The sequence below is a fragment of the Nicotiana attenuata genome, chromosome 2 (assembly GCF_001879085.1).
Source record: "Nicotiana attenuata strain UT chromosome 2, NIATTr2, whole genome shotgun sequence".
In the NCBI taxonomy this organism is placed as follows: domain Eukaryota; kingdom Viridiplantae; phylum Streptophyta; class Magnoliopsida; order Solanales; family Solanaceae; genus Nicotiana; species Nicotiana attenuata.
In genome coordinates this window covers 71,237,718-71,253,110 of record NC_031990.1, presented here as the reverse complement: position 1 = coordinate 71,253,110, position 15,393 = coordinate 71,237,718, and the positions used below count along the sequence as shown (strand labels likewise).

The 15,393-nt window shown below is 35.0% G+C and overlaps 1 protein-coding gene across 1 annotated transcript; it reads right to left on the bottom strand.

Annotated features, from left to right (window-relative positions):
- Positions 926 to 14,160, bottom strand: LOC109212304. Its single transcript, XM_019375938.1, has 10 exons — positions 13,813 to 14,160; positions 13,497 to 13,535; positions 12,042 to 12,168; positions 11,369 to 11,430; positions 9,363 to 9,430; positions 6,753 to 6,802; positions 5,495 to 5,564; positions 2,842 to 2,965; positions 2,007 to 2,123; positions 926 to 1,286 (listed from the first exon to the last, which is right to left on the bottom strand). The coding sequence occupies exons 1-10, from the start codon at positions 14,122 to 14,124 to the stop codon at positions 1,188 to 1,190; spliced, it is 1,068 nt and encodes a 355-aa protein (XP_019231483.1). The 5' UTR covers positions 14,125 to 14,160; the 3' UTR covers positions 926 to 1,187.

Here is a 15,393-nt window from a genome sequence, read left to right as displayed (position 1 = left end):
ATCGGAGGATGTCTCACAGGGGTCCGGGGATGCATTCCTCAAGACGAGGAGACACTATGGCCTTACCCTTAGACGAGCGTGAAGACGAAGAAGCTTTATCACCTTGGGGAACGGTTCTAGAGGTCTTCGCCATTTCTACTGAAAGATTTCAGAGGAAAAGAGAAAAACTGGGTGAGAAACAAGCGCAGGAAAGAAGTAAGGAGAGCTGTTGAAAGTTCGGAGATATGATGAAGAACAAGGAGTGAAGGATTAGAGTATTTATAAAGGCCAGTAGTACGCATTGGGGAAAGCCAAAGGACGGCCAACCATCGTAATTAGTTCGAGGCTTTTCGAGAGTCGTGCGAACGTGACTTTTGAACATCCCTTTTTTGTCACATCAACTGCTCGCGTGACGTAACTGACATAATGGTGTATGCATTGAAGAGTTGAAGAATTCAAATCATTCCGTGTTATTTCATTCCAAGAAACGCGAGGACTATCTGTATACGGTCAAAATCAGGGAAGGCCGATTTTAAGGCTTCTATGGCATTTCCAAGCCCGGCCTCGATGAGCTCGAAGCGCAGTCTAAGGCTCGTAGCCCTCACCTCGAGAGGGTATATCGAGGACTCATCATAACTTACCTCGAGGCAACATGAAAATCAACAACCATCATGGAAGGGTGGGAAGTTCCCGAGGGCACGTGATTGGAACTGACAGAGTCTGCAAAAATAGTACATATCCATACTGAGCCGTTACACAGTTGTACCAATAAGCATTTCCTCATCATAACTAGACATGTACCATGTTAGGATTCTCCCGGGGACCCTTGTCATTTTGTAAAAGCACGATACATTGATTATATACAACATTCTCTGCTCTTGCTTAAACAATTGTTCTACACATTTATTGCTTATTCTTCCATTGTTCTTCATTTATTGCTCATTATTAACCGCAAAAGGCCATCTTTGAGGCTTTCATTATTATTGTTTCTTCATCAATAGCTCACTACCAACTGCCCTAAGCAAGCCTCGAAGCCCTGCTCCGGCCAGCTCGTGGCTCAGTTTTGTGACAACTTTGGTTTGCTTTCCTTATTCTCTTTATTTACACTTAGCATCTATTGCCTAACAACTAGTATCAAAATAGATCACGTATTTTTAGAACCACAAAATCAAATATAATTGTCATTACCATTTTCAAGGTAAACACAACTATAGAGCATTCAAAGAATAGGTCTGAAACAAGTATGATATTATCTTCTTGTAGTCACCAATTTGTGTGCCTGTATTTGGATCAACAAGGTAAGGTACCTGCAAAATGAATTGGACTTCAATTTAATTTTCACTAGCAAAAAGTTGTCTAATAAAATGGGGAAAACCAGTTTTATGTCAAAACTTCTCTTTTGAAGCTAGAAATATTATGAGCAATGATGCACTCTCTTGATTTAGCTTGTTCTGAAACATAAAGAAATAAAGTAGAATGAGTTGCAACAAAAAGATCACTTCCTATTCCCAAAGCAATCTAGCCAAAGTCGTGATTCTCCGGATCTTTTGCAAGGGAAAACTTCAATTACAGATGGTGTTTCGCTGATACTGCCATGATCGTGGGTTCAGTTGCTTAGAGGCAGAAAGCCTAGAAGAGGCCTAGAAGTCATAAGGAACTGTACCGGCAGCGAACTCTAAGGTTTGGCTTTTTCTTTTATCGACTTATTTAGGTAATATGTACTAGATGGTAGCGGATATGACCGGTACTGACATAGAAGAGGGATAGACTATAAATCAATCAATTAAATATTACTCCCAATTAGTTGGAATCAACCATATGAATCCTTTGCATCCATTCCACTCTATTCGAGACTAACGCATGTTCAGAAAATTCAATGTTCATCGGATTCATCAAGTTTGACTATTTAGGCACGTTGTCAACCTACCACAACCCTCCTTTAAAATGACTAAGCGAAGCTTCGTTAGCAGAGCTATAGAAGGGTATTAGACTGCAGGTTAACAAGAACATCGAAAAGGAAACCTAACCTCCTTTCCACCAGATATTTTTATGAGTAACTCTTCACGTGCTGATCCTTCAGCTACGTTATTCAGTATGTAAGGAAGCTCCAGTTCACAAAGTGCTTCACGCACTATCCGAGCATACTGTGACAGGAAAAAATTGATAAAAGGAAGGAAACAATTCTGTCAATTTCAAAAAAGTAGTATTTTGCATCAGTACATGAGCATGTTTGTCTTTTGCTCATATTACAGGTTTTTCTGGGAGTTCCTCCGTATTTAAGGATAGCATAAGATAATAGTGCATTTAGTCAAACCATGAATTGCATATATGCTAATCTACATATTGCTTTTCATGATCAAAGGCTTATGTGAGGCAAATATGATTCAAATATTTATAGAACCTAAGTTCATTCTATGTGGCAGAGCAATTATGAGAAGACCTCAATCAGTTAAATAAGCAAATTTTCCACAAGCTTCGCGATATGTTTCATTGGTCATTAACATCCGATACGAAGTCAAGTTTTCAGGAAATAGCAGGTTCATGACTAAAGGGCCTGTGTAAACTTAAATGCAAATAAATCTCGTAGCTTGTCCAGTAAAAGCTAAAGCAGATCATCTAAATGACTAGTGAATGGATGATGTGATTGGACCTTTCCTGGTAGGGATTATAAGAAGAATAGTTTCTGATAATCATTAGTGATGGCCACGACAATTTTTTCAACTTTAGCCAGTTTATATCTGATTATCTGAAGTCTCAAATTAAATAATCACCTATTTCGTGGTGCAAAGAAAATTTGTCAAGTTACAAGACGAACAGTCAATATTTTCTCTGAAATAAGCATTGATTTAGTAGTAGTCTTACAGGATTATTCTCATATGAGAAGAGTTCCAGCTTTTTAGGCGGTGGCTCTTTCCTGGATCTATCCCATAATGTCATTCCTCTTCCTGCTCGAAGAAGAGTTGGCATCCATCCTGTTATGATGGTACTGTACGTTTCCAATACATAAATTATGTTAAAATCATAAACAGATCAATATACATTTGTCTTCAAGCCATAAACTGCAGTTCAGACTTCTGCGCAATATTTAGCATCATATACTTTGAAAGGAAATAATACCATCAACCTAGAAGTTGAGTGACTACTGTCTTAATCAGCTGGTTTACATTGCATTTTTTCACTGCTCAATGATGTTTACAGAGACCATGAAATTTCTGCTGTTCTAAGTGATGGTAAAACACTTTGATCTTGTAATGTATGCAGAAAATATTCTCAGGCTTGAGTCTAAGAAATTATAGCAGTCCAGATGGTAGAGGCCTAATTTCTTTTGGCAGTACACATAATTGTTTGTGTTACTAAGTGAAAGCCGTTAAAAAGAACTTGCTTACATATAGATCTCCAGTTAAAGATGCATCCATTCCTGACTAGTTTTACTTCTATATTGTTTATGTACTATGACCTCTTTCGCTAAATTTCCATTTCTGAACAGACATGGAATCGTAAGGCAGATGACATGAATGTCATTTTAAGTCAAACAGCCTGTGGACTATAATGAATAGAAAATAAGTACCTCTCATTTATCTCTCAACATTCAGCTTCAGTCAAACCTCTCTATAACATCCTTACATAACACCCATTCACTATAAAAGCCAAGTTTTTCTTGGAACCAATTTTTATGTTATGTTATAATATATGTTTTCTATAACAGCACTTCACTATAGCGGCCAAAAATATCGGAACAAACGACGCTGTTATAGAGAAGTTTGACTGTAAATTCACTGGGTAAGTCGATCGACAGGTGTATTTTATACATTGAACACAAATACCATCACAAAGCAGAACTAATAGAGAAATCAATCATAGAAAACTGATCTGAAGGTAATTTCCTCTGCAGTAGCCTCTTCCTTCTATGCTATCCCATCCCGAAGTCCCTCTCCCCCAACCCCCGCGAGGGAATAAGTGCCAAAATTAGGATGTTTCATTCATTAGTGAAGATAGGTGGGGGTGGACAGAGGCGGATCTAGGATTTAAACTTTATAGGTTCAGATTCGCAATTTTACCATATCTCATCTAATTTAATGGATTCAAAATTTATTATTTGTACATATTTAATGATTTTTTGGACAAAAATACAGGGTATGAGCAAAAGCTATGGGTTCAATTGAACCCATAGCTTCTACACCGGATACGCCTTTGGGGGTGGAGCAACCTTAGGCTAAGCGATGTCCGGTGACAACGTTTGGTTGAAAACTTTTACTACATATAAATAAAATGTAAGAACAAACGCTACATAATACAGTCAAACCTTTCTATAACAGCATCCTTTGTTCTGATAATTTTTGGCTTTTATAGTGAGTGACTTTTATACACCTATAAAAGCGTTTGACGTTTAAATATTATTTGGTTGCTATAGATAAAAATTATCCACCAATTAAATTCTTTTCTTTTGTTAATGTTACATATAAAAAATAAAATAAAAATTACTCAAATTTAAAATCTCAAAAGATATGCATATTTCATCAATTAAATACTAAAGAAAGCTAATATATTATTAATAAATTCATAACTAAATGTGCATTAAATAAATGTGCACATCTTCAATTCTTAAACATTATCCACGAAGGAAACTTTGTCCAATATAAAAAATATGTGCAGATCTTCAAATATCGAACATTATGCAAGATAAAAACTTTTGTGCAATGGAATAAAAATATGCAAGCATATGTTATAATGGAATTGAATGAAATCTTTAATTATGGAAGTATGTACTAACATAGCATTCTTTATCATAAGTGATGCATTTATGTTTAAAAATATTTTATCAAAATCTTTAGACTTATTATTGGTGATCTCAGAGATTTTACATGGTTGTTATAGAGGGGAATTACATAGAGTGTACAACTATAAAGATGATTGTTGCTTTTATAGGTAAAAAGCGATTATAGATAGGTAAAATATAACATAAAAAATCGGTTCCGAGAAAAAATTGACTTTTATAATGAATAGCTATTATATACGGATGTTGTTATAGAGAGGTCTGACTATATATATTGACGATATTGGACAAAATACACTTCCTAGTTCTACTGGTCAAACATGTCACTGGCTTAATTGGTCCGGCTTTCAATCCTCAGCTTTGACATGTATGTTTTACATTTTTTTAGCCTCATTTATTAAATATAAAATTGAGGATGCAAAAGGAATCAATTCCTAGCTTCACAATTGTAAGAATCTACTATACCACTACGCTGAAGTTCCTTTTAATGGATGGAAAAAAAGTTCCTTTTGATGTCTAAACGAGGAAAAGATTTCTTGAGAATTATGTTTCTACTAAAGTTATCATGAATACATTTTTGAAAAAGGAAAACTTTTTAAAAGTGTTGTAGTAATATACTTGTATTGTGTTTTATTAATAATGTCAAAATTCTGTTTGATTTGTTCATTTGTTCAGTTCTTTAAATGCCGACACCACTTACAAAAATTCTGAGTATGCACTGAAAATAGGTACTTAAAATACCTTTCCAAGAGGCCAGTAGATGGATTCCTTCCTTGACCATATTGCTGAAATAAATATTTAACAATATCACCTGAGAAAGAAAAAACCATTCATTAGTTTACTAGAGCCTAGAGGAACGGAGTCATATAGAAAGCTCGTGCAGCCCTGCATGAAGAGTTGGTGCTAGAATGCAGGTCGTCTCATCAGTTCTTTCTAATATCATATCCCAATCAAAAAGGAGGTGCCTCCGGATGAAAAGGAGTTGGTATGATGTATGATACCCACTGCAGCTCTTGTTCTCTCTTTATTTGCTTCTTTTTTTCTTTTGGTAAGTCGTTCATTTGCTACGACATATGGGTCTTAGCATTCATTCTAAAGTAGCTGATGTAATTAAAAATGGCCAGTGGTGTGCTCGGCTGGAAGAAAATGATCTAGAGAACTACAACAGTAGGTGAACCCCATTCTTATGGCTATGCTTCCTTCTACTGGAGCTGTGTGAAGTGAAATGGAAAGGAGACACATGTAAATATTTCCATTAGAAACAAGGGAAATGGGCACCTTTGCTGTGACTCCTAAACAATCCCAAGAGTAGCTTTCTTTCTTTGGCTTACCACTCCAGACAGACTTAGCACACTGGACATATTTAAGTGTCGCGAGATTGTTGAATATAAATATCTACTACTTTTAAACCCAACCTGAGAGGCTGAGACTGTAAAATCTTTTTTTTCTTTTTCTGGCAGTTGTTCTGACCTATTTGCCACCAGATTCGGCAGAATTGCTCAGTATATATGGGTTCTTACTCTTGTCATGACGAACTTGCCTGGTAATCCAATGTCCCAAAAGCAAGTCCTCTTTCAATAGTGGGTACTAAAGCTTTGCTTTTCTTGTGTGAAACTGTAGAAGGGACGGTAAAATAGTAGTGTAGTTGCTTAAACCAGACATAACTAAGAACTAAGTTGTTCTCTCCTTGCTTGATGCATCTACCCCTACAACTGTACACCAAACATAAAAGTTCCTGCATCGACTGCTAGAGAAAAAAAGGGGGATAGCATCTGTTCTTAAGCTAGTTAAGACAATCAAGGGCACAACTATGCTTAGTATTTTAATCCAGGGCAGCACAAATTAAATGCTTAACCCGCCCACTAACATTTAAAAACTAAAGCATGTACGTAGTATTGCTACCTAATTTGGCTGGAAAACAAACGGTTATTCAGCACTAAGATGAAACTGCCTCAAACACCAATAATTCAATAGAGAAAAGGAACTCCCAGCTTCTTACCACTTTCATAGAGTGAAGTTCCAGTATTTGGGTCCACAAGGAACGGGAACCTGCAAAATATCAACAATTCACTAAGTTAAGAATGATAGAAGGAACAGTAGTAGGCTAGAACCTAAACTTTGAAAACTATGGCCCTAAACAAATACCTAGTAATTAGCTTCTTGTCTCATAGTGAACCTTTTTAGTTGGAACTATACCACCCCTGTAAATAGTGCGGACTATTTTTTTGGATTTTGTTACCTCCCATCTTTTTGATAAGGTTTGTTACCTCCCATCTTAGCATAGACTCATTTGTACTGGAGCTATCTATCCCACCCTGTTGTACTCATTGCAACTGCTTACAACAACAAACCCAGTGAAATTCCACATGTGGGGTCTTGGGAGGCTAGTGTGTACTCATTGCATCTGCTTGATGCTATTTAATGAATTTTACTTACTTCGTCAAAAAGTGATTAGCTTCTTGTCTCTTATCCATATGAATATACTAGGCAAGGATATCCAGTTAAGGGGATATACAAAGATAGGATTCAGAAAGAAGAGACATTCTTTATAATAGAGTCATCCATGAACTTGTTTTCAGAAATAATTATCATACTTCTTAGGGTTATTCTCTTCTGTAACATCCCATAACTAACATTCATCTTGTTCCCTAACACTACAAGGTTATCCATATTCAACGTCCAATATCGGAAAACATGCTCGAAAACCTCAACAAAAGGCAGCACTAGCTTTCCGACGACCGCCTCATCGTACGTGACAATTTTCTTGATTTGCCATGGATTCTTTAAATCTAGAACTGGAGGAGTTTATATGTCTCTTATTTCTATTAGGTGACGAGTTACTAACCACGGCGTGTTGCTAGCTTTGCATGCTTCTGCTCTTGATGGGATGAAATTGTAAAAGAAAGTCTTCTTCATCATAATGAAAGTCTAATTTGATGAATTTACAGACAAAGAAACTTTGGTACAACATTGAGAAAAGGTGTTTAGGATTTTATAGGGATGTTTTCATATTGATTTTGGAAATTTAAGGTACTAGGGAATGTTTTCCAAGTAAAGTTGGGTTTCCTATTTTTACTGTATATAGGATAAACAATTTATATCGGTTTATGAAACTTGCCTGGTATTTATTACTATTTTACTACCATATCATATTATAAACGCGTTCAAGTCTCCTTTTTTCTTCAATTTTTTGAATCTTTTAAAAAAATATATTTTTAGTATATTTATTTTTTTTACGCTTAGAAGTCAATTGTATTACACTACTCCCACCTGGATTCGACTACTATTGGCCAGATGGACATGATAAGAGATGTTCATCCTCAATTGGGACTCTACTATTGGCTAATGATGTAGGGTATTATTTTTTGAGTTGTAATCGTATTTAGTTGTTATGTTTATGTTTTGTTGCAGCCAATATCGTATGGCTATTGCAAATGGGAAGATAATGAATTTCACCCAAGAGCCAAACTTAAAACACAATTTCTTTTTTTTAAACTTTGATCACATATATCTGAAGTTGTTCTGAAGTGGCTAAACATGTAAATGTTTATACATTGTGTTATAACTTAAATGATGATCCCAAAATCGGTTAGTTGTGTGCGCCCCAATTGAGGATGAATATCTCTTATCATGTCCATATGGCCAATAGTAGTCGAATCCAGGTGGGAGTAGTGTAATACAATTGACTTCTACCGTTAAAATTAAATATACTAAAAATAGTTTTTTTAAAAGATTCAAAAAAATGAGACTTGAACGTGCTTATAATATAATATGGTAGTAAAATAGTAGAAAATACAAGGCAAGTTTCATAAACCGATATAAATTGTTTATCCTATATACGGTAAAAATAGGAAACCCAATTTTACTAGGAAAACATTCCCTAGTACCTTAAATTTCCAAAATCAATACGAAAACATCCCTATAAAATTCTAAACACCTTTTTCTCAACGTTGTACCAAAGTTTCTTTGCCTGTAAATTCATCAAATTAGACTTTCATTATGATAATGAGGACTTTCTTTTACAATTTCATCCCATCAAAAGCAGAAGAAGAAGAAGAAGAAGGAGGAGGATGCAAAGCTAGCAACACTCCGTTGTTAGTAACTCGTCACCTAATAGAAATAAGAGACATATACCCTCCTCCAGTTCTAGATTTAAACAACCCATGGCAAATCAAGAAAATTGTCACGTTCGATGAGGCGGTCGTCGGAAAGCTAGTACTGCCTTTTGTTGAGGTTTTCGAGCATGTTTTTTGATATTGGACGGTGAATATGGCTAACCTTGTAGTGTTAGGGCACAAGGTGAATGTTAGTTTATGGGATGTTACATAAGAGAATAACCCTAAGAAGTATGATAATTATTTTGAGATGTTGGCTAATGATGATTATGCATTCGTGATTCAGAAAGAAGAGACAGTCAGAAAACGATATAATAGTGTCATCCATGAACTTGTTTTCATCTTCCCCTTCTCATGGTTCAGCATTCTTTATTCTACCTTTTAACTAGCATTTCGGAACTTGTTTTCTTTCCAGAAAAGGAAAAAAATCCTCTAGTGCTTGCCAAATTAACAAAACCTTAATTAAAAATTTAATCTGAAGATGATCTACATACTGTTCTTTGCCTCCCAATCTTCTAACCATTTCTCGGTGTCTTACCGAACCCTTTGGACATGGATAAATCTACAAAATCACATTTGGGCCGTAAGATAACCACATAGCAAAGATAAAGCAGAAATATTGACAAGATAAATAACTTTAGTATTCAACATATTAATGCGATTATATGTTGTGGCAAAAGAATACATTAAAACTCATAATCAAGTCACAACAAAAGAATCAACCACAGAAGGGCTTCGCATTTAAACCATGTTCTTTTTTATTCCTATTAACAAGTGATGAGGACCGATCTGGATCTTTCAATAACTGGGAGAATTGCAGATTTTCATGTTTAATAGAAAGCAAATGGTCCGATGATATGTCTAAATTATATAATTATGTAACATAATGGCAAGGTTTTGAGGTGAAACAGAAAGAAGACTTAATTTAGTTTGGATGAACCCCATCTACTTCAGCTTCAGGTAATCTGCAAACAGATGCTGAGGATCCCTTTGAGGAATAGAAATTGAGATAGCATCTAGCTTTATGATGGGCACATTGCTAAATTGTATTTCCCCGTACAGCGTCTAACAAAACGTAATAAGTACAATGATACCAGAAAAACTGGACTTTCTCAAATCTAGCTAATCTCGTGATCTTACATAGGATATATTGCCGTACTCAATCAAGTTTCAGAAAAAATTAAACCTTTTCAGCATAAAAGGTGTAGATTCCAATTCCCTACATCTCAAACTTGGAAGAAGAACACTCGTCAGCTTTCTTTGCTTCTATTTGAATGTTTAGATAAGAGACTCGATCTGAATTTTGAAAATTTCTTGCAAAGACGTTGTATCAGTTCCAAAACCAATAGCCAGTCCTACTGATAGGGAAAAATAAAAAGAGAGAAAAACCAAGAACCAGTCCATACAGAGTCCCCTTTATCTCCTCAGGATATCGTGTCTTAACTGAAACCCTCACAGCCCTCATTTGAGGAAAATAACATAGAAAAAGAAACCAACTGCTCCCCTGTCCTTAGCTTGCAAAGACTGCAATTATGTTAAACTGGCTAATGAATACTTTCCTTAGATTTTATTTGAATCCTGTTTGACTATCATGGACATCAAGAAGAGAAAGTGTGAATCGATTATTATCTTGGACTCTTTTTCTCATAAAAGAAAAAACTATTATGGAATCAGTGTGGATTAAAACTTGGAAAATTATACCCAAAAAGTGTGAAGGTGGGGGCAGTTTTCAAAAAGTTAAAAAATAAAATAAAATAAACAAGTAATACCTATATCAGTGTATATTACATTGAACTTTTGAGATGGAAACTTGTCCATTTGGGGAAGGACTCAAGTACTAAAATGGTAAGTATTGTCAAGTAATTTGGAACAGACAGGGTGACTCTTAAGCGCGCTTAGCTATGTTATCTGTGTAACTTTGATGGATGTATATATATTCCTAAAGCTACTAATAAACTACATCATTATAGCAACTGCAGTTTTCTTTTTTCTACGTGAAAGGATCTTACAGAAAAAATATTACCCCATGGATTTTGAGGTAGGAATCATACTAAAAGAAACAAAGGAAGGAATCTACTTATGCAACTGAAACCAGAAAAGTTGATATCACTTATTTTAGCATATGTTCTTTCTAAATATATAAAAAATAAACTGCAGCAAGTAAAGGGTGGGGTAAGCTAAAGGGTTTCTATTACATCTGAAAAAATGGAAACCAAGACTAGGAAGTTGGAAAGATACAGGATCAAAAATCATTACTCTCTCGTTTCGGAACAAGAAAAAAGGATTTTCCTAAAACAGAAAAAAATTAAAGAGAAAAAAGAATAAAGAACAACTGAGGCTAACTGCATTTGTTAAGAAGAGCATTATGGGACATCAGAAACTCGGTGTGGACATGAACCTAGTCTAGAATCATGACTCGCTCCAAGAATATTGCACCTAATTACAACATATATGAGGAGAGATGAGGATTATCAAATTAAATCTTGAAGACAATACTCACTTCTGCAGATAGATCAAGTTCGGTCATTGCCTCTCTAACCCTTCTGCAAAATGGGCACGCCTCTGTTGACAATTCCTATAAGAACCTGAGTTATTCCATTATGAAGCAACACATGCATTCAGTTGCATCATTACACGAGATAAATGTGGATGCTACACCCCTTAACGAAAGTTTCTAATAGGGTTCATATTTAGAGTTGTATGAAAAGTTACATTTAATGCTCCTACAATCAGTTTAGGTTTCACATTTAGTCACACTACTTAAGGGAATTTTCCTAATTTAAAGTGTGCTGTGTGCATAGCTTGAGAAGAGAGAGATTAGAGAATACTGCAAAAGCAGACATATCAATAAAATAAGCTAGTTTTCGTCTAGTTCAACTGACTACGAAACAAATAGCTTACCCCTTCATTTTGGGTAAAAGATGCTAACTCTTAGATGACAAGCTGGGTATTTATCAAATATAAGCGTTGATACTTTGTCATATGAGCATTACAAGCTAAGACTCTGAACTTTCCACTTTGTTTTTGCTCATGCGTGTATGAGAAAAACATACTTCAAAGTTTTTTTATTTTTCTTCAGCGTGTCAAATCTCATAGATACAGAAAAACTGCTAATGTTTGTAATTCGAAGGGACTGATGATTTAAGCTTAGCACACAACAAAGAGATGCTCACCAAATTCAAAGATCTGCAGGTGCATTGGAGGATTAACTTTAGTACCATCTTTACTACCTAATTTACCATATTGTGCTCTTGAACCCCATGGAAGTCTTGCCAGGGTAGAAAGTCTGGATGTTGCTTCCTACAAGAAACAGGTTCTCAAAGATCAAGTGAAACATGAAAGGCTAAAATGGCAGCAATAAGTAAAAATCTAAAACAAATTAAGCCAGCAACTCGTCTAACAAAGTTAACAGCTATTTGCATACATTCCCATAATTATGTTCAGAGAAATAAATGTGTTAGATGAGATTGTAGCTATCAAAATAATTCTACAAAGTTCAAAAATCCTATCTAGTATCTAACCCAAAACCATGTTATCTCAGAAAGACAAAGTGAAAAAATCAGACCATTAATTCCTTTTTCTTATTCTTCTTTTCGTGAATAAGGAAATCAAAGTTTTCAAGGGTTGTGCACATACATCAGCAAAGTCTATGCTGCTCTAAGGAAAATAGTAACTTACAAATAACCTAATTGTTTGCTGATCTAAGGGGATTAATAAATTACTAATTTTCACTTCTGTTGCTAATCAATCTCTAATACATCATATATCGAAATAGTCGAAATCCATACACATTTCAAAGTTAGCATGATCAAGCTAATCACAAAGTGAATGAATTGATTTACAAACTTAAAAGTGGTTAATTTCTGCAAAATCTAGGATCATTTGGCATGGGAAGTCAATAACTGGTGGAAAATTTGAGTCCTCCTTCTTCTTAAGTCTCTGAGCTTTCACTACTGCATCTCATGATCTTTTTTTGCTTATTTAACATCCTTCTTTCTTGTTTCCCTTCACAAGATTCATACAACAATCTCATGTTTTAAGTTTCTTTAATTCGTATTTTGTAATAAGTGGCATTAATGCCTAACTTTAGATAAATTTAACTTCTCTCACACATAATTATCTAAAGATCCACTACGAATGTTTTCCAAAAAATTTATAAAATCACCATACCCTTAATGTAGCTAGAATTTATGTAACGGCAGGAAGGAAAAACAAAAGAGAAGTACAAGCAAAACTTGAACAGGATATTTATTTAATAGAGAAGCACTGAGCTTTAACAGGTAACCCTGGGAAATAACCAGCTAACTGATCCAAACTTGCAGCTTCGATAAAAATCAAGCTACTAGACACTAGCCTATAGAGAGATCCCTAAGCATTTGTGAATGTTTAAATTACTATTCCTTTTTCTTTTGGCAGATATACGCACGACTAGATCATCTATCCAAGATTAGCTCCATTGTTTTTCTTTTTCCATTCCAATTGTCTATCAACCTCAAAGTAATTATGTTTGCCTATTCGAACGACTTCTATACCAATACTGATAATGCATGACCAATTGACAATAACAGGTGCAGAACTCGACCACGTAAAATGAAAAACAACTCGAAGAACTTATAATGTGATGGTACCTCCAATAAATAGTTTCTTTTGGTTGAGGGGTCTCCTCCCTGCATGATGACCAACAATATTATAATAAACATAAGAATGTCAATTAATTTTTACATGAAGAAAGCAGAAAAGAAACAAATAACATTCAGAAAATAGAATCAGCAGCACAATGAACAAACTACTAGGCATGACCTTAGACTAGACGCATCCCCTGGAAAGCAGTTGGTTTAGGATTTTAAATGAGAAATCCCAAATTTTCGAATATTGAAATGAGGAGAAAAAGAGAGTGAAAGAAGAAAAGAACACTAAAGCAATATAGGAAAAGAACAAACTCACTGAAAAGAGTTTAAGCAAGGGGCAAAGAAAAGACAGTAAACTGGTAGAAGGGCCAACACTAATCTCAGCAGTTTGAGCGGAATCTTGGGTTTCCATTTCTTGGTCAGAAGATTTCAATTTCAATTTCAATTTCAATGCTGGGTATCTGTTTCCTTTGCGGAGGGAACCCGACTTCCCATTTCCTGGGATTACATGCTTTTGGCATTTGAAACTGAAAATTGCAAATATTGAGGAACTGGTGGAGTTGTATTTGAATGGCAGAGTTGGAGGAGCGAATAGTGAGTGAGTGGGAGAGAATGTTAAGGATGACATTGAGAAATATTCTGGAGGGTTAGGCCCGTAGCTACAACTTTTACTTGGTTTTGCTCGCTCTTTGATAATCTATCTAGTAGCGTGCGGAGCGTGAAATTTGTAAAAATAGCACGGTGTCTAGCTGGTTTTCGGATTGGTCATTCAAAAATAGCCAGCGTTTACCAAGCCAATAAAAAATAGCCACTATTTTACTGCAACAGAGACCGGTCCAGCATAATATACTGGAGTTCGGTACACCTGTGTATGAACTTCTAGCATATTATGCTGGAACTCCAACACACGGAAAGTTCCAGCATAATATACTGGAGATTCGAGCACTTGTGTATGAACTTCCAGCATATTATACTGGACCGGTATACTTTGCTGGAACTCCAGTATATTATGCTGGAGTTCTAGTGTACTTATGCTGCAACTCCATCATATTATGCTGGAGTTCCAGCATACTTATCCTGGAACTCCAGTATAATATGCTGGAGTTCAAGTATACTTATGCTGGAACTCCAGCATAATAATATAATATACTGGTGTATTTTCCGGGTTTTGAACAGTGTTTTTGCTCAGATTTATCTTTACATAAAAAGTGGCTAAATTTCGATTACTTTTGAAATTGGGTTATTTTTGAACGACAACTTGTAAATCTGGCTATTTTTTAATTTCTCCCGTGAAATTTTAAAAACTTTAATTAGTTATTCCAATGTAACAAAAAAAAAAGAAAGGGAAAAATATCAGTTTAACCAAAATTGTCCCTTAGTAGGTTTATTTTTTGTCCTTTAACTATAACTGAGCTTTTTTAATCTCTTAACTTTGCTAAAGCAATATCTTTGATCTAACCAGTTGAATGTTGTTAAAACTAACAGTGACTACAGCCTCATTTATTTTTTTAAAAAAATTATGATGTATGAATCTGAATGCACATATGGATATTAAGATGTGTATTAAGATTAAAACATCTGAATCTAAATACATATATGAATATTTAAGATGTGTATTAATATCTAAATGCTAAATAATTAAGACTGTTTGTTTGTTTGTTTTTTCCAACATCTGAATGTATAAAAAATTTCCTTATTTAACAATCAATAAAATAGAAAATTCAAATAAAATACTAATTAATCTAATATTATAGGAATAAATATTTTTTTTAAATAATATGGTAGTTGATGGTGGTGATGGCTGATAATGACGCTTATGAATGCCGACTGGAGGCGGTGGATGATGGTCGTTGGTGGTGGTTTTGATTGATGGTGGTGGTTCAAGGTAGTAACTAGT